The 21,955-nt window shown below is 39.8% G+C and overlaps 2 protein-coding genes across 6 annotated transcripts in view; both read left to right on the top strand.

The window, feature by feature from the left end:
- LOC121579389 (rab5 GDP/GTP exchange factor-like) overlaps positions 1 to 8,483 on the top strand; it is a 28,395-nt gene extending 19,912 nt beyond the window's left edge. For all 4 annotated transcript variants that reach the window (XM_041893955.2, XM_041893956.2, XM_041893954.2 and 1 more), the window contains 4 exons: positions 4,571 to 4,703; positions 4,917 to 5,008; positions 5,482 to 5,738; positions 5,855 to 8,483. In XM_041893955.2, coding sequence (XP_041749889.1) covers positions 4,571 to 4,703; positions 4,917 to 5,008; positions 5,482 to 5,738; positions 5,855 to 6,262 — 890 coding nt within the window. In that variant the 3' untranslated portion in view covers positions 6,263 to 8,483. The remainder of the gene's footprint in view (positions 1 to 4,570; positions 4,704 to 4,916; positions 5,009 to 5,481; positions 5,739 to 5,854) is intronic.
- Positions 8,484 to 9,830: 1,347 nt separating this feature from the next.
- Positions 9,831 to 21,955, top strand: part of LOC121579388 (E3 ubiquitin-protein ligase TRIM37) — a 51,854-nt gene continuing 39,729 nt past the window's right edge. For both annotated transcript variants that reach the window (XM_041893953.2, XM_045224277.1), the window contains exons 1-3: positions 9,831 to 10,217; positions 13,623 to 13,701; positions 21,532 to 21,633. In XM_041893953.2, the coding sequence (XP_041749887.2) occupies positions 13,681 to 13,701; positions 21,532 to 21,633 (123 nt within the window). In that variant the 5' untranslated portion in view covers positions 9,831 to 10,217; positions 13,623 to 13,680. The remainder of the gene's footprint in view (positions 10,218 to 13,622; positions 13,702 to 21,531; positions 21,634 to 21,955) is intronic.

Raw genomic sequence — 21,955 nt, 5'->3', positions numbered from 1 at the left:
TACTCCAAGAGCAACTTCTCCCAACCATCCAAGAACAGTTTGGTGACGAACAATGCCTTTTCCAGCATGATGGAGCACCTTGCCATAAGGCAAAAGTGATAACTAATTGGCTCGAGGAACAAAACATCGTAATTTTGGGTCCATGGCCAGGAAACTCCCCAGACCTTAATCCCATTGAGAACTTGTGGTCAATCCTCAAGAGGCGGGTGGACAAACAAAAACCCACAAATTCTGACAAACTCTTTTGAAAAATTGACTTTACATTGTCCTTCTATTAAAATAATGCGAGTATATATCTTTAGTCTATATGTATTTTTAGATATAGGCGTATAGTATATATGCCTATAGTAGGCCTAAATGTGTTTTATTGTAGCGTCACCATCTTTACTGCAAAAATATATACAAATACAAACAACTTAAGCTACATATTCATTTGACAGAGTTAAGGAACTGACAATTGATCAGCACAGCAATTGATAAAACAGGACCATGTTTGCAAAACAAGTGGTTTTGAGCTTATGTCAATATTACAAAGATTAGCTAATGGTTACAGAAATCTGGACAGATTCTATAGACCTCTCTATCTATATGAGTAACTGTGTCCAACACACCACCACCTGTTATGTTGCACACCTACTGACCAAAAAAGGATGTTGTTATGAAATATACAGGTAAAAGTCAGTAAATTAGAATATTTTGAAAAACTTGATTTATTTCAGTAATTGCATTCAAAAGGTGTAACTTGTACATTATATTTATTCATTGCACACAGACTGATGCATTCAAATGTTTATTTCATTTAATTTTGATGATTTGAAGTGGCAACAAATGAAAATCCAAAATTCCGTGTGTCACAAAATTAGAATATTACTTAAGGCTAATACAAAAAAGGGATTTTTTAGAAATGTTGGCCAACTGAAAAGTATGAAAATGAAAAATATGAGCATGTACAATACTCAATACTTGGTTGGAGCTCCTTTTGCCTCAATTACTGCATTAATGCGGCGTGGCATGGAGTCGATGAGTTTCTGGCACTGCTCAGGTGTTATGAGAGCCCAGGTTGCTCTGATAGTGGCCTTCAACTCTTCTGCGTTGTTGGGTCTGGCATTCTGCATCTTCCTTTTCACAATACCCCACAGATTTTCTATGGGGCTAAGGTCAGGGGAGTTGGCTGGCCAATTTAGAACAGAAATACCATGGTCCGTAAACCAGGCACGGGTAGATTTTGCGCTGTGTGCAGGCGCCAAGTCCTGTTGGAACCTGAAATCTCCATCTCCATAGAGCAGGTCAGCAGCAGGAAGCATGAAGTGCTCTAAAACTTGCTGGTAGACGGCTGCGTTGACCCTGGATCTCAGGAAACAGAGTGGACCGACACCAGCAGATGACATGGCACCCCAAACCATCACTGATGGTGGAAACTTTACACTAGACTTCAGGCAACGTGGATCCTGTGCCTCTCCTGTCTTCCTCCAGACTCTGGGACCTCGATTTCCAAAGGAAATGCAAAATTTGCTTTCGTCAGAAAACATGACTTTAGACCACTCAGCAGCAGTCCAGCTCTTTTTTTCCTTAGCCCAGGTGAGACGCTTTCGCGCTGTTTCTTGGTCAACAGTGGCTTGACACGAGGTATGCGGCAGTTGAAACCCATGTCTTTCAAGCGTCTCTTGGTGGTGGATCTTGAAGCCCTGACTCCAGCAGCTGTCCACTCCTTGTGAATCTCCCCCACATTTTTGAATGGGTTTTTTTTCACAATCTTGACTAGGGCGCGGTGATCCCTATCGCTTGTACACTTTTTCTGACCACAGTTTTTCCTTCCCTTTGCCTCTCTATTAATGTGTTTGGACACAGAGCTCTGAGAACAGCCAGCCTCTTCTGCAATAACCTTTTGTGTCTTTCCCTCCTTGTGCAATGTGTCGATGGTCGCCTTTTGGACAGCTGTCAAATCTGAAGTCTTCCCCATGTTTGTGTAGGCTTCAGAACTGGACTGAGAGACCATTTAAAGCCCTTTGCAGGTGTTTTGAGTTAATCAGCTGATTAGTTTGTGGCACCAGGTGTCTTCAAAATGTAACCCTTACACAATATTCTAATTTTGTGACACACGGAATTTTGGATTTTCATTTGTTGCCACTTCAAATCATCAAAATTAAATGAAATAAACATTTGAATGCATCAGTCTGTGTGCAATGAATAAATATAATGTACAAGTTACACCTTTTGAATGCAATTACTGAAATAAATCAAGTTTTTCAAAATATTCTAATTTACTGACTTTTACCTGTATATATTTCTCAATGACACACACTTCCGGTCAAAACGTTTTAGAACACCTACTCATTCAAGGGTTTTTCTTTATTTGTACTATTTTCTACATTGTAGAATAATAGTGATGACATCAAAACTATGAAATAACACATATCATGTAGTAACCAAAAAAGTGTTAAACAAATCAAAATATATATATATTTGAGATTTTTCAAATAGCCTCCCTTTGCCTTGATGACAGCTTTGCACACTCTTGGCATTCTCTCAACCAGCTTCATGAGGTAGTGACCTGGAATGCATTTCAATTAACAGGTGTGCCTTCTTAAAAGTTAATTTGTGGAATTTCTTTAATTCTTAATGCGTTTGAGCCAATCAGTTGTGTTGTGACAAGGTAGGGGGGTATACAGAAGATAGCCCTATTTGGTAAAAGACCAAGTCCATATTATGGCAAGAACAGCTCAAATAAGCAAACAGAAACGACAGTCCATCATTACTTTAAGACATGAAGGTCAGTCAATCCGGAACATTTCAAGAACTTTGAAAGTTTCTTCAAGTGCAGTCGCAAAAACCATCAAGCGCTATGATGAAACTGGCTCTCATGAGGACCGCCACAGGAATGGAAGACCCAGAGTTACCTCTGCTGCAGAGGATAAGTTCATTAGAGTTACCAGCCTCAGAAATTGCAGCCCAAATAAATGCTTCACAGAGTTCAAGTAACAGACACATCTCAACATCAACTGTTCAGAGGATACTGTGTGAATCAGGCCTTCATGGTCTAATTGCCGCAAAGAAACCACTACTAAAGGACACCAATAAGAAGAAGAGACTTGCTTGGGCCAAGAAACACGAGCAATAGACATTAGACGGGTGGAAATGTGTCCTTTGGTCTGGAGTCCAAATTTGAGATTTTTGTGCCGTGTCTTTGTGAGACGCGGTTTGGGTGAACGAATGATCTCTGCATGTATATTTCCCACTGTAAAGCATGGAGGAGGAGGTGTTATGGTGTGGGGGTGCTTTGCTGGTGACACTGTCTGTGATTTATTTAGAATTCAAGGCACACTTATCCAGCATGGCTACCACAGTATTCTGCAGTGATACGCCATCCAATCTGGTTTGGGCTTAGTGGGACTATCATGTGTTTTTCAACAGGACAATGACCCAACACACCTCCAGGCTGTGTAAGGGCTATTTTACCAAGAAGGAGAGTGATGGAGTGCTGCATCAGATGACCTGGCCTCCACAATCCCCCGACCTCAACCAAATTGAGATGGTTTGGGATGAGTTGGACCGCAGAGTGAAGGAAAAGCAGCCAACAAGTGCTCAGCATATGTGGGAACTCCTTCAAGACTGTTGGAAAAGCATTCCAGGTGAAGCTGGTTGAGAGAATGCCAAGAGTGTGCAAAGCTGTCATCAAGGCAAAAGGTGGCTATTTGAAGAATCTCAAATATAAAATATTTCCTGTTTTGGTTACTACATGATTCCATATGTGTTATTTCATAGTTTTGATGTCTTCACTATTATTCTACAATGTAGGAAATAGTAAAAATAAAGAAAAACCCCTGAATGAGTAGATGTTCTAAAACTTTTGGCCGGTAGTGTATATTGCTCAAATAAAGGTTTAAATAAATTACAATTTAAATGGCAAAGAACAACAGGCAGGTACCACCATTTCTTTTTTAAAGAAGAAGAAAAAGCTCACTCAATCAAACCTGATGGTCTTATACGTATACAAGTTTGAAATGTAGTGGAATGGGATAATGTCTTTGTGTGAGTTGGAAAGCATGCAATACTGTATTTTGTATGTGGTACAAATCACATTATTGTGGGAGCACCTCCTCTTAGAGTATGAATTAGGCTGTTTGAGAAGGTTTGAATCCTAAGCAAGTACAATAGACCAACATAGCTACTGTAGGTCAAAGCTGTGTGCTGGAAAACCTTGGTAGAGCATAGGTGAAGTAGGCATTGTGGCGCTCAGGTGAATTTTATTTTATTTTATGGCTTCAGACCAATGCCTACTTTGTGGTCCTCTGTAGCTCAGCTGGTAGAGCACGGCGCTTGTAACGCCAAGGTAGTGGGTTCGATCCCCGGGACCACCCATACACAAAAATGTATGCACGCATGACTGTAAGTCGCTTTGGATAAAAGCGTCTGCTAAATGGCATATTATTTATTATATTATTATTATTATATTATATTATTTCTCATTTAAAACGTAGTTTTTGTGTTTTTAATAGGCATACAACTAATATATCAACTGTATAATGTTTATATATGCACTAGATGTAATGAAGACAAGTTTTCCTTCCAGGCTCTACAGAGCGTGTTGAGCAAGTGATGGACGAGGTGGAGAAGTACATTATGACTCGCCTATATAAGAGCGTCTTCTGCCCCGAGACCACAGATGATGAGAAGAAAGACCTGGCCACTCAGAACAGGATACGGTAAGGACTACCATTTTCTGCCTGAAAGATTAGCCGTTTTATTGATTTGTTTATGAATTGGGGTGTTTGTCACTGTGGGCAGACATGCATGCAATTATCCTACCTTATCTGTCAATGTGCGTGGTAATGACCTTTGTGTTTGTGTCACTGTGTGTGTTTGTGTCACTGTGGGTGTTTGTCACTGTCTCACGCACCACTGTATTGGTTGTATAGGGCATTACACTGGGTGGACATTCAGATGCTCTGTGTGCCAGTGGATGAGGAGATCCCAGAGGTGTCAGACAACGTGGTCAAAGCCATAACAGGTGAGTCATGGATGGTGTCACACAGGATCCCATTAGGACTCAACCAAAACGTGTCTCTTTATCCTCTTTAAATCATGGGTAGTGTTCAGAGGACTCTGCAATGTGTTGCCTTTTTTGTTAGTTTTTTAACCTTTATTGAACCAGGAAAAGCCCATTGAGACACAGTCTCTTTTGCAAGGGAGACCTGGCCAAGAAGGCAGCAGCAGCAGCAGTCAATACAACATTACACAATTTAAAACATACAATACAGTCAGCACAACAACATGATCTGACCTACAGGAAACATTTACACATCTCCTGAACAGAGTTTTTCACCAGTGTTTTAAACTGGGGCACTAGTACATCTAGGTGTAGCATACTCTGCAGCCTGAGTATGCTATACGTCTGTTCTCGGTTGTACAAAAAATTAGGAAACACAGTAATTGAAATATTGTTAGTGTGGACAGGATTGTGAATTGTGTGTTGCATCACAGACGTCATTGAGATGGACTCCAAGCGGGTACCAAGGGACAAGCTAGCGTGCATCACGCGCTGCAGCAAGCACATCTTTAGCGCCATCAAGATCACCAAGAGCGAGCCAGCCTCGGCAGACGACTTCCTGCCCACCCTAATCTACATCGTACTGAAGGCCAACCCTCCACGCCTGCAGTCCAACATCCAGTACATCACCCGCTTCTGCAACCCCAGCAGGCTCATGACCGGAGAGGACGGATACTACTTCACTAACCTGGTACGTGTCTCTGTGCCACCTCATACCACTCCCTCATGCCCACACCAAGTTGATGAGAACCAAGCACACACTCTGTTGGTTCATAGCTCACCTCCTGTGTCCTCTCTCTGTTTTAGTGCTGTGCAGTTGCTTTCATCGAAAAACTGGACGCCCAGTCCCTCAACTTGGACCCTGAGGACTTTGAGCGCTACATGTCGGGCCAGGCCTCCCCTCGCAGGCCTGAGGTGGGCAGTAGCTGGCCCCAGATGGACACTGCCGCTTCCAGACCCGCCCTGGCCCAGGTCTACCAGAACCTGGATCTCCTGTCAGGCCTGGGGAGCCGGCAGGAAAGGGTTCTGGAGGGGGCGCGGAGCCTGCAGAGTGACCTGATCACCTGGCAGGAGAGTGTGGAGCGAGAGGTGCAGGAAATACTGGAGAAGTACCCGTTGGAGATCCGCCCGCCTGCCCTCTCTGCCATCGACTCGGACAACGTGGAAAACGACCGGCTGCCGCTGCCACTGACGCCCCAGGTGTTTGCTGGGTAATATCTCTCCAGAATGGGAGGCAACAGAGGGCTTCTTGAACTAATGATCCCGCCTCTCTGATCCCGTCATTGGCTCTTTACTATGGCGAGGTTCAGGAAATGGCAGCCCCCTCGTGTCTCTACTGCTACCCTTTTAAACATTCTCACACACTGTAAGCAAAGTAGGCTTTTGTCCATTTTGCCCTGGTTAAATTAAGCATTAATAGATAAAAAGGAAGGACTAAGTTTGAGGAAAAGGGTTAAGTGACCTTTAATGGAACCAAGTCTATGCAATGCTCCTGCATACACATACTCCTTTTAGACTAGCCCTCTTCAGATCAGATGGCCTCACGCTATGTATGGCTGAGTTGGCATTAGGCCCTAGTCTGCACTCCTCTACATCCCCGCTGCACTGACACAGATGGCACACCTTGAAACTGTAAGATTACTTCTCCACCTTGTCATGCTGAGGAAAGGGGTATGTTATTTTTAGATAGCTGCTAGTGAATTTGGGAAATGCTGACTCCTGCACCTTGCAGTATGAACTCTTCAGAATTCTATACTCTGTTTGCATGTGCTTTGCGCCTAGCCTTCTTGAGTCACCACCATGGGACTAGGCTGCAGTCTAATTGTGCGCAACAGGGGGAAAAAAGGATGAATGTCATCCAAAACCAAAGGTCTTAAGCAGGTTCTTATATGTGAGTATGCCCCAATGTGTGGTCTCAACTAATATTTTGAATGCTAATATAGAACGCTTAATCATCAGACTTAACTGAGAGGAAATTATGAATTAAGGTACTTTTAACTTCTCTCATTCATTTTAGATCGCAATTATGTGTCAGTAGGGCCAAGAGCCCTCACTGTATGTATTCAAGTTTGGACCTAGTTTTTCCTGATAATGTGACCTGACCAGGAAAACCTCCGCTTACTACTCATCTAGTATGCCCATGAGGCAAAGTAATGCAGAAGAATGCTTCTTGTTATACCATGGAATCGCAGGGCATGATTTTTTAAATGTTTGATCCATGGTGCTGGTTTGCTGGAGCAGCAAACTACAATGTGTACTACAATAGGGAAATTATCATGTATGTCCCTAAATGAACAATGCATTAAAAGGGAATTTCTTCTTTCAGTTACATACAGTATGTATTAGTGGGGGATAATAACAATATTATTGGGAGGCAGTATAATGGTAAGTTTGCATTGTAATATATTAACGTTGGATAAACAATAACTCCCTATGGCATTAGGAGAGGCAGAGCCCATAACACTCCTTAATTAACACTGTCACTGTTTAACTTGATCAAACACTGTTTCATTGTTTGTAAGCCTTCCTTGGTGCACTGCTGCTATTTTTCTAATTTGATTTGCGAGTTTGATGGTACAGAATTATCTGGCTGTAAAAATAAGTCAAGGCAATGATACTACTTGAGCTAAACGTGAGAACTTATCCAGAAGCTTGCTAATATACAGTATGTGGCCCTGTAATTTCATTATAATCACATTTCAAATGGTCGTAAAATATTCAAGAGGATGCCAGCCTAGTGAAACAAAGGATAAATAGAGGACTTAATACGCTATTTATGCTGTTTTTTCCCCATTTTGCCACAGACTTTTAATTTTGCAACAGATCTGGGAACGGCATCCTAACATTTATTTATTCTTCAGATAGAGTGGTACTTGTTACAATCTGTGAAACCTAAAGTTTGACCAAGATGCAAGTTACTGTGTTATGTACAAAATGCCAGTGAACTGCTGATATGGATTGTGGCATGTTGTACATCATAGAAGTAATTGTGAAAGATGGATGATACCTGGGGAATGTTCAGTAGGGTGAAATGCTCAGAACAATGCAGATACTTTTGTATATGTTTTAGGGACACTTAACAGTTGGATCTGATTACCGCATGGTATTTGCTCTATTACATGCCTTTTCTATCTGCAATCCATTGAACATTTTAATCACCTGAATAAGCCCCTGGTTGTAATACTTCAACATCACTCTCTGCTGTCACACAGACATAATATGTACTCTACTTTAACACTGTAATCAACTGTGACTGACTGCTGAGTCTCTAAGAGGTTTGTAAACAAGTATGTGTATATTTGTCAACTTTTAAACTGAATGGCACATCACTATTTATTATGGAAATGTAACTTATAAGAATAGCCTTGTTTTACAGTGTCTATTGCTGGTGTATTTAATTGCCATTAAGTGAATAAACCCCAGGAACTCAAATCCATCAGGTGTGTTTCCCTCACACTATTTCCACCCATAATGCTGATGTTCTGCTTGTTCAAAATTAATTTACAGGAAATGTTGCTCGTTAACAGTAAATACACTCAAATCTAGCCTAAATCATGTAGCGTAGTCTTCATTGCCTGGTGCAAATGACTTGCTACTGACATCTTGTGGTGAAAATGTTTACCAGAGTTGTATAGATAGAATGGGGCACTGCACAGCAGTCAGGGGGTTACTTTGGAACCATATCCCAATTCTAAGAATCTTCTCTACAGTTAAAATGGGTATGGTGGAAGTAAGCTAAACTTTACATTCAGCCTCAGAATTGGTGCTAAAAATTAATTGACACCCAATTTCTAAGAAGAAAAGCTGTAACTGTAAAAAAAAAAAAGCTAATTGGACATAAAAGCATAAAATTGTTTAGTGTCTTTCTTAGGTTGCACTTTTAAGATGTATTCTTTTTATTCAAACCATGACTACTTAAGTGGCTGCTCTGAAGCCTTCTGTGGCTATGTAACTCATCTCTCCTAGTCTCTTTAACTCATTTGCATTGATCTAATAGAATTGGACGGGTCACGAGTGTATGTAGATTGCGTGTAAGCGTCCACCATATTGCTTTCACCTATCACATGTTTGGGAGAAAATTAAGCTGTACTTTCTTTATTCATGCCTTTGGATGCCTATTCCCCAAGGCTCACAGTGGTTAGCTAGGCAGCCAGGCTTGATACCAGAGGATCCTCCAGAAAATGGGATGAGGTGTCTCGATGGGGCTAGCCTGAATGGAAGACTTACATTTATTCAGGTTCACTGGGGACATAAAAAAATGGCTCATTAATTTTGCCCCACATTTACAGAAGGCAACTCCACTTCTGTCCACGCGTTCTGTATTTAGTATGTGGGTCAATTTCTCCCTCAGGTTCAAATTAGGCTTCAGAATAAGGCATTTTCATTGGAAAGTCCACATTTCAGTACAGTTTTGAGCATGGCATAGTTGATATAAGTAACCTTGATTTTGCACATGGAAGGTAGCAATGCATGGGGAGAATAAGATTTCACAACATTGTTACTGTTTGTCTCCCCACTTTCTTATAGATTTTATAACATATGTAAATACATCACTGGCAATTACCATAGTCAACACTTAGCTCCTTTCTTTCTTCTCCTTTTCTACCTTAATCAAATAGTTTTTCGAAAGTCTGTGGCGTGTAGCAGCATTTACGAAAACAAAATGGGTGTGTCGCCTAACCCTTCTCATATATGGGCCATTGCTTATTGGATAATTGTGAGAAAGGTCCCACCTTCCACCGCTTCAGCTGTTTTACATTGGTTGAGAAGCAATCTCCGAAGAGCTCGCGATAAACAGGGAAATGGTCTCCAATGGTGATATGATATGTAGCTGCAGCAGATGATAGACTCCATAATGGCAGAAAAACAAATGTAGCCGTGGGTTGCAAAAATGATGTTAGTTTTGCGTGCAAATGTAAATTGAATGAAACCTGTCTACTGTATGAATTCGATATTTACAGTCGAGGCAATTTAGCTGTCAGTGTCAATTGGGCTGCTAGCAAGTGATGGGTCAAGTTGGCTCGATGCTTAATGCTAACTCGTTTATTATATTATACGTTTTTCACACATCCAAAATAATACTGGAACATCTGCGTGTATCATCAGCAATGTTATCAATGCCTTTGAAGAAAGAAGAAATAGCTAGCTAAGCCAGCTAGCATCTGAGAAGGTAGGTAACCAGCTATCTAACGTTAGCTAACTAGCATAGTCAGCTACTAGTTAATGTTAGCTATCAATTTGAATTCGCCCTCCTCATCATGCACACCTTCCTTGGTTTTCTTCTTTGTTTATGTTGCTAGTCAGCTAACTTATGTTGTTCAACCCCATGTCAAATTTGTAATTAATATAGTAGTTTTGGAAACCGCAGTGTTGTTAGTTAGCAAAGAGACCACCTTGCTTGGGGGATACAATCTTCCCAGCTCTGCAGATTTTGCTGCGAAGAGACATAATCATTAGATTTGTTTTGGTACTGTCCATTTGTAGGTTGTTTTTGGACACAGGTCCATGAATGGCGAAAGGATTGCAATATTTACCTGGAGCTAACCCTGCAGATAGCACTACTGGGTGATCTGAAAAGTCATAGTCAATCGATCAATAATATAATATTACTTTTAGCAAAAATGTTTATTTTCAATTTACGATCTGTAGAAACAATGAGAATAGAAATGTTCATAACTTTTGTAAAACATCACAGTACAGTTGAAAAATATGGTAAATAGAAATCCAGTATGGATGGTGTTAAGAGATAGATGGGAGGTGTTGAATGGAGCTGAATGATGGGACTAATAACAACAACTAATAACAACAAGATAACTAATGTAAAGCATACTATAATAAGTATATAGGTTATAGGTTGAGAGCTTTTGTGAAAGAGCACGGTTAGAAAAATATGGCATATAGAAGCAAACCAGATGGACATCATGAAAATGATCGGAGGAAGTTCAGGAGTAAAAAAAAATATATATAATTATTGTAGAATTTGACTGTGTCCATAAAATGTATATAGTATGTATGGGCTGGAAGTAGAGGCCTAAGCGTTGTTGTTCACTAGTTTACCCCAATTGGGGAAGGGGTGGTGGGGTTGGAAAGTAATGAAGGGAAATATAATTTTAAAAAGGATATGTGTGTGTGTGTGTGTGTATGGATGTATCTGTGTGTATATATATATACAGTGGGGAGAACAAGTATTTGATACACTGCCGATTTTGCAGGTTTTCCTACTTACAAAGCATGTAGAGGTCTGTAATTTTTATTATAGGTACACTTCAACTGTGAGAGACGGATCTGGAGAAGGTCTGTATGTAGGAGTGGGCCAAAATCCCTGCTGCAGTGTGTGCAAACCTGGTCAAGACCTACAGGAATCGTATGATCTCTGTAATTGCAAACAAAGGTTTCTGTACCAAATATTAAGTTCTGCTTTTCTGATGTATCAAATACTTATGTCATGCAATAAAATGCAAATTAATTACTTAAAAATCATACAATGTGATTTTCTGTATTTTTGTTTTAGATTCCGTCTCTCACAGTTGAAGTGTACCTATGATAAAAATTACAGACCTCTACATGCTTTGTAAGTAGGAAAACCTGCAAAATCGGCAGTGTATCAAATACTTGTTCTCCCCACTGTATGTGTGTGTATATATATATATATATATATATATATATATATATATATATATATACACACACAGTGGGGAAAAAAAGTATTTAGTCAGCCACCAATTGTGCAATTCTCCCACTTAAAAAGATGAGAGAGGCCTGTAATTTTCATCATAGGTACACGTCAACTATGACAGACAAATTGAGAAAAAAAATTCCAATCACATTGTAGGATTTTTTATGAATTTATTTGCAAATTATGGTGGAAATTAAGTATTTGGTCACCTACAAACAAGCAAGATTTCTGGCTCTCACAGACCTGTAACTTCTTCTTTAAGAGGCTCCTCTGTCCTCCACTCGTTACCTGTATTAATGGCACCTGTTTGAACTTGTTATCAGTATAAAAGACACCTGTCCACAACCTCAAACAGTCACACTCCAAACTCCACTATGGCCAAGACCAAAGAGCTGTCAAAGGACACCAGAAACAAAATTGTAGACCTGCACCAGGCTGGGAAGACTGAATCTGCAATAGGTAAGCAGCTTGGTTTGAAGAAATCAACTGTGGGAGCAATTATTAGGAAATGGAAGACATACAAGACCACTGATAATCTCCCTCGATCTGGGGCTCTACGCAAGATCTCACCCCGTGGGGTCAAAATGATCACAAGAACGGTGAGCAAAAATCCCAGAACCACACGGGGGGACCTAGTGAATGACCTGCAGAGAGCTGGGACCAAAGTAACAAAGCCTACCATCAGGTAACACACTACGCCGCCAGGGACTCAAATCCTGCAGTGCCAGACGTGTCCCCCTGATTAAGCCAGTACATGTCCAGGCCCGTCTGAAGTTTGCTAGAGTGCATTTGGATGATCCAGAAGAGGATTGGGAGAATGTCATATGGTCAGATGAAACCAAAATAGAACTTTTTGGTAAAAACTCAACTCGTCCTGTTTGTAGGACAAAGAATGCTAAATTGCATCCAAAGAACACCATACCTACTGTGAAGCATGGGAGTGGAAACATCATGCTTTGGGGCTGTTTTTCTGCAAAGGGACCAGGACGACTGATCCGTGTAAAGGAAAGAATGAAGGGGGCCATGTATCGTGAGATTTTGAGTGAAAACCTCCTTCCAACAGCAAGGGCATTGAAGATGAAACGTGGCTGGGTCTTTCAGCATGACAATGATCCCAAACACACCGCCAGGGCAACGAAGGAGTGGCTTCGTAAGAAGCATTTCAAGGTCCTGGAGTGGCCTAGCCAGTCTCCAGATCTCAACCCCATAGAAAATCTTTGGAGGGAGTTGAAAGTCCGTGTTGCCCAGCGACAGCCCCAAAACATTACTGCTCTAGAGGAGATCTGCATGGATGAATGGGCCAAAATACCAGCAACAGTGTGTGAAAACCTTGTGAAGACTTACAGAAAACGTTTGACCTGTGTCATTGCCAACAAAGGGTATATAACAAAGTATTGAGAAACTTTTGTTATTGACCAAATACTTATTTTCCACCATAATTTGCAAATAAATTCATTAAAAATCCTACAATGTGATTTTCTGGAATTTTTTTCCTCATTTTGTCTGTCATAGATGACGTGTACCTATGATGAAAATTACAGGCCTCTCTCATATTTTTAAGTGGGAGAACTTGCACAATTGGTGGCTGACTAAATACTTTTTTCCCCCACTATATATATATATATATATATATATATATATATATGCGAGAGAAAAAAACATATGGGGGATTGGAAGTGATGCAGACAATTACATTGATGGAAGTTACAATCTATCTGAAATATTAAAGCTGATCTACCCCCTAAAAAAAAAAAAAAAAGTTATTGAACAATAATATTAGCTTGATATGGTGAACTCATTCCTTCATGCGTTGGAAATGACAAGAGAACACCGTTTTGACTGGACCTTTATCTGCAGTTTCGTTTGACGCTACTGTTTTCTTTCTCTCCATGAAAATAGGTGTTGGATTGTGATTTCACCCATTTTCCTCCATTTGAAGAAAAGCAAACTGGCTGAGATGGATGAACAAAGTGTTGAGGTGTGTTTACATTTTGCACATCAGTATAAATGCACATGTATGTCACTGGTTACCCCACTGTAGCTTTTAGATAAAGACCTATCTCTATGACACTTGTGTGAACAACTAGACACGCTGCTCTAACTAGAATATCCCCTCAGCTGATGGATGTATGGATGCAAGCACTCCTGAGCTCAGGACATATCACTAGACGGGAGATTTTGCTCTCAGCCAACGTTGGCCTTATGCCAATTGCATTCGACTGGGATATGGGCTCCAAATATAGCTCACCCCACCAGGCAGTAATTTACATCGGATTGTGTACCAAATGAGAATTGATTCCTGTTTGCTTGTCTATGACTTAGCCCCCCTGTGCTCATTGAGCTGGGAGCATTTATCAGTATTTGATAGATTGACTGTTTCTAAATATACAGAAAATATCAAAATGTATAAAATACATAGAAATGCTACCAAAAATAATTTACTGAAAATGGTTACAAATGACGGAGTCACCCATGATTCACCAAATGATATTATGAAGGAGGAAGCAAAGTACTTTAAGCATATGTTTTCGTTTCAGTCGCCTCCATCTCCTCTAACTGAAGCTAATTGTATGGATTTTTTTTCTATTGTAAAATTAACATCCATACAGAAAGACTCATGTGAAGGTGAAATTACAGAGGAGGAACTTTTGGATACAATTAAAGACTAAGTCCTGATTTCATTATTACTGAAACAGGATACAAGTGGGAAATATAAAGATCCAGTAAAATTGTAAATAATGCCTATTTCTAAGAAAGTTTTAAACTGTCAAGAGGAGTAAAACAAGGTTGTCCACTATTGGCATATCTATTTATTATGGCCATCGAAATGTTAGCTATTAAAATGAGATCCAACAATAATATCAAGGGATTAGAAATCCAGGTCTTAAAAACAAAGGTGTCATTGTACACTGATGATTCATGTTTTCTTTTAAATCCACAACTTGAATCCCTCCACAGCCTCATAGAGGATCTAGATAAATTTTCTAACCTCTCTGGATTACAACCAAATTATGATAAATGTACTATATTACGTATTGGATCAATAAAAAATATAATTTTTACATGAACGTGTAGTTTACCAATACAATGTTCAATTTGCTTATGGTCTTGCCTACGCCTAGCGAACATTTTTTTTTTTTTTATTATATGAGAAAACAATATTACATTTTATTTGGAACGGCAAGCCAGACAAAATTAAATGGGCCTGTTTATATAATGAATATGAATTGGGAGGGTAGAAATTATTAAATATTAAAGCATTGGACCTATCACTAAAAACTTCAGTCATACAAAACTTATACTTAAATCCGAACTGGTTCTCTAGCAAATTAGTTAGATTGTCTCAGCCCATGTTCAAGAATGTCCTTTTTCCCTTTATTCAGATTACAACCTCTCACTTTCAGTTATTTGAAAAGGAAATCATTAAATTTACATTTTAGTCATTTAGCAGACACTCTTATCCAGAGCGACATACATCTCCCAAATATCACTATTTCTAAAACAAGCCAAAGAAAGTTGGTTGCAATTTCAATTTAATCCTCCAGAAACGACAGAACAAATAATGCAACAAGTATTGTGGTTAAACTCAAATATAGTAATTGATTTTAAAAAACATTATACTTTTTTTTTTTTTTTTTTCATTTTTTAAAATATAATCTTCGTAAATGATATCATAGGTAGAACTGGTGGAGTTATGTCGCATATGCAGCTAACAAAAATATATGGAAATGTTTGCTCTACCCAAAATTACAACCAAATAATTGCAGCATTCCCGCAAAAATGGAAGAGGAAAGTGAAAGGGGGAAAAAGTAAGGAACTTGTCAGTCTGCCCTGCATTAAAGACCATAATTGGTTAAAGAAAATTGTGATAAATAAAAAAAGTATACCAGTTTAATTTAAGGACCAAAGGATTGACAGCCGTCCCATATAGATTGCAAAATAGTTGGGAAGAGATTTTTGACATACCGATTCCATGGCAAATTGTTTATGAACTGATACGCAAAACGACGCCGGATTCAAAACTTCGAATTTTTCTATTTAAATTATTATACTAAATTCTTGCAACCAATAGAATGTTATTTATATGGTGGATACAATCTACCCAGCTCTGCAGATTTTGCTGCGTAGAGACAGAATCATTAGATCATTTGTTTTGGTACTGTCCATTTGTAGCTTGTTTTTGGTCACAGGTCCAGGAATGGCTGAAGGATTGCAATATTTACCTGGAGCTAACCCTGCCAATAGCACTACTGGGTGATCTGAAAAGTCATAGTCAATCGATCAATAATATAATACTTTTAGCAAAAATGTTTATTTTCAATTTACAATCTGTAGAAACAATGAGAATAGAAGGGTTCAGAACTTTTGTGAAACATCACGGTACAGTTGAGAAAGTAGAAAGTAGAAATCCAATATGGATGGTGTTAAGAGATAGATGGGAGGGGTTGAATGGAGCTGAAGGTTGTGACTAATAACAACAAAATAACTAATGTAAAACATACTGTGTCCATAATAAGTATATAGGTTGAAAACTTTTGTGAAAGAGCACAGTTTGAGGGATATGGCATGTAGAGGCAAACCAGATGGACATCATGAAAATGATTGGAGAGGTTGAGGGTAGATGAAGTTCAGGAGTAAAAACAAACAAAATATAATTATTGTACAATTGACTGTGTCCATAAAATGTATATAGTATGTATAAGATGGAAGTAGAGGCCTAAGCGTTGTTGTTCACTAGTTTACTCCAATTAGGGGAGGGGTGGTGGGGTTGGAAATAAATAAAAATAAAGTATGTATGTATGTGTGTATATATATGCGAAAAAAACATATGTGGGATTGGAAGTGATGTAGACAACTAAATTGATGGAAGTTACAATCTATCTGCAATATTAAAGCTGATCTACCCCCTAAAAATTGTTTATATATATATATATATATATATATATATATATATATACACATACATACATACATACATACATACATACATACAGCTGTGGAAAAAATTAAGAGACCACTGCACATTTTTCTTAAATCAGCATCTCTACATGTATGACAGCCATTCCATTCCAGTGTCTGTTGATTTCCAACACAGGCACACCTCATTCTTCTGAATTAGGTACTGATTAGGTGATCACATGAACCAAATCTTATTTAACGAGGAAAAGTATACAAATTTCAATAGGACCAGCTTGATGGCAACAACAGTGCTAATAGTACCTCAAAAGTAATATTAATCAAAAAATAACTATTGACCATACCAAAAGAGTTGAAAAGGAAAGATTTGAGTGAGGAAAAGAAGGGTTCAATTCTGGCCTTAATGGCAGAGGGATACAGTGAGCGTCAGGTTGCTTCCATCCTTAAAATTTCAAAGACGGCGCTTCATAAGAACAAGGTCAAGCAGCAGACATTGGGGACAACAAAGCTACAGACCGGCAGAGGGCGAAAACGACTCTACTGACCAGGATGACCGCCAACTCATTCGAATGTCACTCAACAACCGTAGGATGACATCAAGTGACCTACAAAAAGAATGGCAAACGGCAGCTGGGGTGAGGTGCACGGCGAGGAAGGTTCGAAACAGGCGCCTAGGGGCAGGGCTGAAGTCATGCAAAGCTAGAAAAAAGCCCTTCATCAATGAGAAGCAAAGAAAAGCCAGGCTGAGGTTTGCAAAAGACCATAATGATTGGACCGTAGAGGACTGGAGTAAGGTCATCTTCTCTGATGAGTCCAATTTTCAGCTTTGTCCAACACCTGGTCGTCTAATGGTTAGACGGAGACCTGGAGAGGCTTACAAGCCACAGTGTTTCGCACCCACTGTGAAATTTGGTGGAGGATCGGTGATGATCTGGGGGTGCTTCAGCAAGGCAGGAGTCGGGCAGATTTGTCTTTGTGAAGGACGCATGAATCAAGCCACGTACAAGGTTGTCCTGGAAGAAAACTTGCTTCCTTTTGCTCTGACATTATTCCCCAACTCTGAGGATTGGTTTCCCAGCAGGACAATGCGCCATGCCACACAGCCAGGTCAATTAAGGTGTGGATGGAGGACCACCAGATCAAGACCCTGTCATGGCCAGCCCAATCTCCAGACCTGAACCCCATTGAAAACTTCTGGAATGTGATCAAGAGGAAGATGGATGGTCACAAGCCATCAAACAAAGCCGAGCTGCTAGAATTTTTGTGCCAGGAGTGGCATAAAGTCACCCAACATCAATGTGAAAGACTGGTGGAGAGCATGCCAAGACGCATGAAAGCTGTGATTTAAAATCAGGGTTATTCCACCAAATATTGATTTCTGAACTCTTAGTTCAAGTTAAAACATTACTATTGTGTTGTTTAAAAATGAACATGAACTTATTTTCTTTGCATTATTCGAGGTCTGACAACACTGCATCTTTTTTGTTATTTTGACCAGTTGTCAGTAGTTTATAGAATAAAACAAAAATGTTATTTTTACCCAAACACATACCTATAAATAGTAAAACCAGAGAAACTGATAATTTTGCAGTGGTCTCTTAATTTTTTCCGCAGCTATACAGTGGGGAGAACAAGTATTTGATACACTGCCGATTTTGCAGGTTTTCCTACTTACAAAGCATGTAGCATGTAGGTACACTACAACTGTGAGAGACGGAATCTAAAACAAAAATCCAGAAAATCACATTGTATGATTTTTAAGTAATTAATTTGCATTTTATTACATGACATAAGTATTTGATCACCTACCAACCAGTAAGAATTCTGGATCTCACAGACCTGTTAGTTTTTCTTTAAGAAGCCCTCCTGTTCTCCACTCATTACCTGTATTAACTGCACCTGTTTGAACTCGTTACCTGTATAAAAGACACCTGTCCACACACTCAATCAAACAGACTCCAACCTCTCCACAATGGCCAAGACCAGAGAGCTGTGTAAGGACATCAGGGATAAAATTGTAGACCTGCACAAGGCTGGGATGGGCTACAGGACAATAGGCAAGCAGCTTGGTGAGAAGGCAACAACTGTTGGCGCAATTATTAGAAAATGGAAGAAGTTCAAGATGACGATTAATCACCCTCGGTCTGGGGCTCCATGCAAGATCTCACCTCGTGGGGCATCAATGATCATGATGAAGGTGAGGGATCAGCCCAGAACTACACGGCAGGACCTGGTCAATGACCTGAAGAGAGCTGGGACCACAGTCTCAAAGAAAACCATTAGTAACACACTACGCCGTCATGGATTAAAATCCTGCAGCGCATGCAAGGTCCCCCTGCTCAAGCCAGCGCATGTCCAGGCCCGTCTGAGTTGTGGTCCTCTGTAGCTCAGCTGGTAGAGCACGGCGCTTGTAACGCCAAGGTAGTGGGTTCGATCCCCGGGACCACCCATACACAAAAAAAAAATTATGCACGCATGACTGTAAGTCGCTTTGGATAAAAGCGTCTGCTAAATGGCATATTATTATTATTATTATTATTAAGTTTGCCAATGACCATCTGGATGATCCAGAGGAGGAATGGGAGAAGGTCATGTGGTCTGATGAGACAAAAATAGAGCTTTTTGGTCTAAACTCCACTCGCTGTGTTTGGAGGAAGAAGAAGGATGAGTACAACCCCAAGAATACCATCCCAACCGTGAAGCATGGAGGTGGAAACATCATTCTTTGGGGATGCTTTTCTGCAAAGGGGACAGGATGACTGCACCGTATTGAGGGGAGGTTGGATGGGGCCATGTATCGCGAGATCTTGGCCAACAACCTCCTTCCCTCAGTAAGAGCATTGAAGATGGGTCGTGGCTGGTCTTCCAGCATGACAACGACCCGAAACACACAGCCAGGGCAACTAAGGAGTGGCTCCGTAAGAAGCATCTCAAGGTCCTGGAGTGGCCTAGCCAGTCTCCAGACCTGAACCCAATAGAAAATCTTTGGAGGGAGCTGAAAGTCAGTATTGCCCAGCAACAGCCCCGAAACCTGAAGGATCTGGAGAAGGTCTGTATGTAGGAGTGGGCCAAAATCCCTGCTGCAGTGTGTGCAAACCTGGTCAAGACCTACAGGAAACGTATGATCTCTGTAATTGCAAACAAAGGTTTCTGTACCAAATATTAAGTTCTGCTTTTCTGATGTATCAAATACTTATGTCATGCAAATTAATTACTTAAAAATCATACAATGTGATTTTCTGGATGCTTGTTTTAGATTCCGTCTCTCACAGTTGAAGTGTACCTATGACAAAAATTACAGACCTCTACATGCTTTGTAAGTAGGAAAACCTGCAAAATCGGCAGTGTATTAAATACTTGTTCTCCCCACTGTGTGTGTGTGTGTGTGTGTGTGTATATATATGTATGTATATATATATATATATATATATATATATATATACAGATATATATATATACAGATATATATACAGATATATATATATATATATATATATATATATATATATATATATATATAATACAGATACAGTGAGGGAAATACGTATTTGATCCCCTGCTGATTTTGTACGTTTTCCCACTGGCAAAGACTTGATCAGTCTATAATTTTAATGGTAGGTTTATTTGAACAGTGAGAGACAGAATAACAACAAAAAAATCCAGAAAAATGCATGTCAAAAATGTTATAAATTGATTTGCATTTTAATGAGGGAAATAAGTATTTGACCCCTCTCAATCAGAAAGATTTCTGGCTCCCAGGTGTCTTTTATACAGGTAGCGAGCTGAGATTAGGAGCACACTCTTAAAGGGAGTGCTCCTAATCTCAGCTTGTTACCTGTATAAAAGACACCTGTCCACAGAAGCAATCGATCAATCAGATTCCAAACTCTCCACCATGGCCAAGACCAAAGAGCTCTCCAAGGATGTCAGGGACAAGATTGTAGACCTACACAAACGCCTCACAGGTCCTCAACTGGCACCTTCATTAAATAGTACCTGCAAAACACTAGTCTCAACGTCAACAGTGAAGAGGCGACTCCGGGATGCTGACCTTGGCAGAGTTGCAAAGAAAAAGCCATATCTCAGACTGCCCATCTTAATCTTTTCTTTTTATTGGCCAGTCTGCGATATGTCTTTTTCTTTGCAACTCTGCCAAGGTCAGCATCCCGGAGTCGCCTCTTCACTGTTGACGTTGAGACTGGTGTTTTGCAGGTACTATTTAATGAAGGTGCCAGTTGAGGACCTGTGAGGCGTCTGTTTCTCAAACAAGAATAGGCTGACGAGTTTCAGAAGAAAGTTATTTGTTTCTGGCCATTTGGAGCCTGTAATCGAACCCACAATTGCTGATGCTCCAGATTCTCAACTAGTCTCAAGAAGGCCAGTTTTATTGCTTCTTTAATCAGCACAACAGTTTAATCAGCTGTGCTAACATAATTGCAAAAGGGTTTTCTAATGATCAATTAGCCTTTTTAAAATGATATACTTGGATTAGCAAACACAACGTGCCATTGGAACACAGGACTGATGGTTGCTGATAATGGTCCTCTGTACGCCTATGTAGATATTCCATAAAAAAATCAGCCGTTTCCAGCTACAATAGCATTTACAACATTAACAATGTCTACACTGTATTTCTGATCAATTTTATGTTATTTTAATGGACCAAAAAATTGCTTTTCTTTTGAAAACAAGGACATTTCTAAGTGACCCCTAAACTTTTGAACGGTAGTGTATATTATAACATTTGTATAAAATATCACATTTCTAGTTAAGCCTGTATTAATATAATGTATCATACACCACATTTCAAGAGCTTACTAATTCGTGTCCTAATTTATAATGGTTCCAGTCTTGCTTTGATAATTTAAAAGAATTCCATCTCTTCACACAGAGTATTGCGGAGGTGTTCCGCTGTTTCATCTGTATGGAGAAGCTGCGGGACGCTCGGCTCTGCCCCCACTGCTCCAAACTCTGCTGCTTCAGCTGCATACGGGTGGGTGATGACATGTCGCCACGGGCAACGAGGCCAGCTTGTTAGCGTAACACTTCACAGCTGGGATATGAGGGGAAAATCTACAACAAGCCTTAAAAATCGTCTGTTCAGACTATCATACTTATAACTGACAGCATTAGTGAATTAAGAAAAAGCTTTAGTAACCTATTTTTCTTTTTTACCAGGGAAAACCAATATTCCACTGTCATTTTAATAATGATTTTAATGAATAGAACAATTCTCATTACAGTGTTTACTTTGAAGTGTCAGGCTACAAATATTGGAAATAGATGCAGTCATGGGTGTTAGGCATCCTGTAAAA

Source organism: Coregonus clupeaformis, chromosome 13 (assembly GCF_020615455.1).
Source record: "Coregonus clupeaformis isolate EN_2021a chromosome 13, ASM2061545v1, whole genome shotgun sequence".
Lineage (NCBI taxonomy): Eukaryota > Metazoa > Chordata > Actinopteri > Salmoniformes > Salmonidae > Coregonus > Coregonus clupeaformis.
Note: the sequence above shows the minus strand (reverse complement) of the source record. Positions and strands in the feature narration are given on the sequence as shown.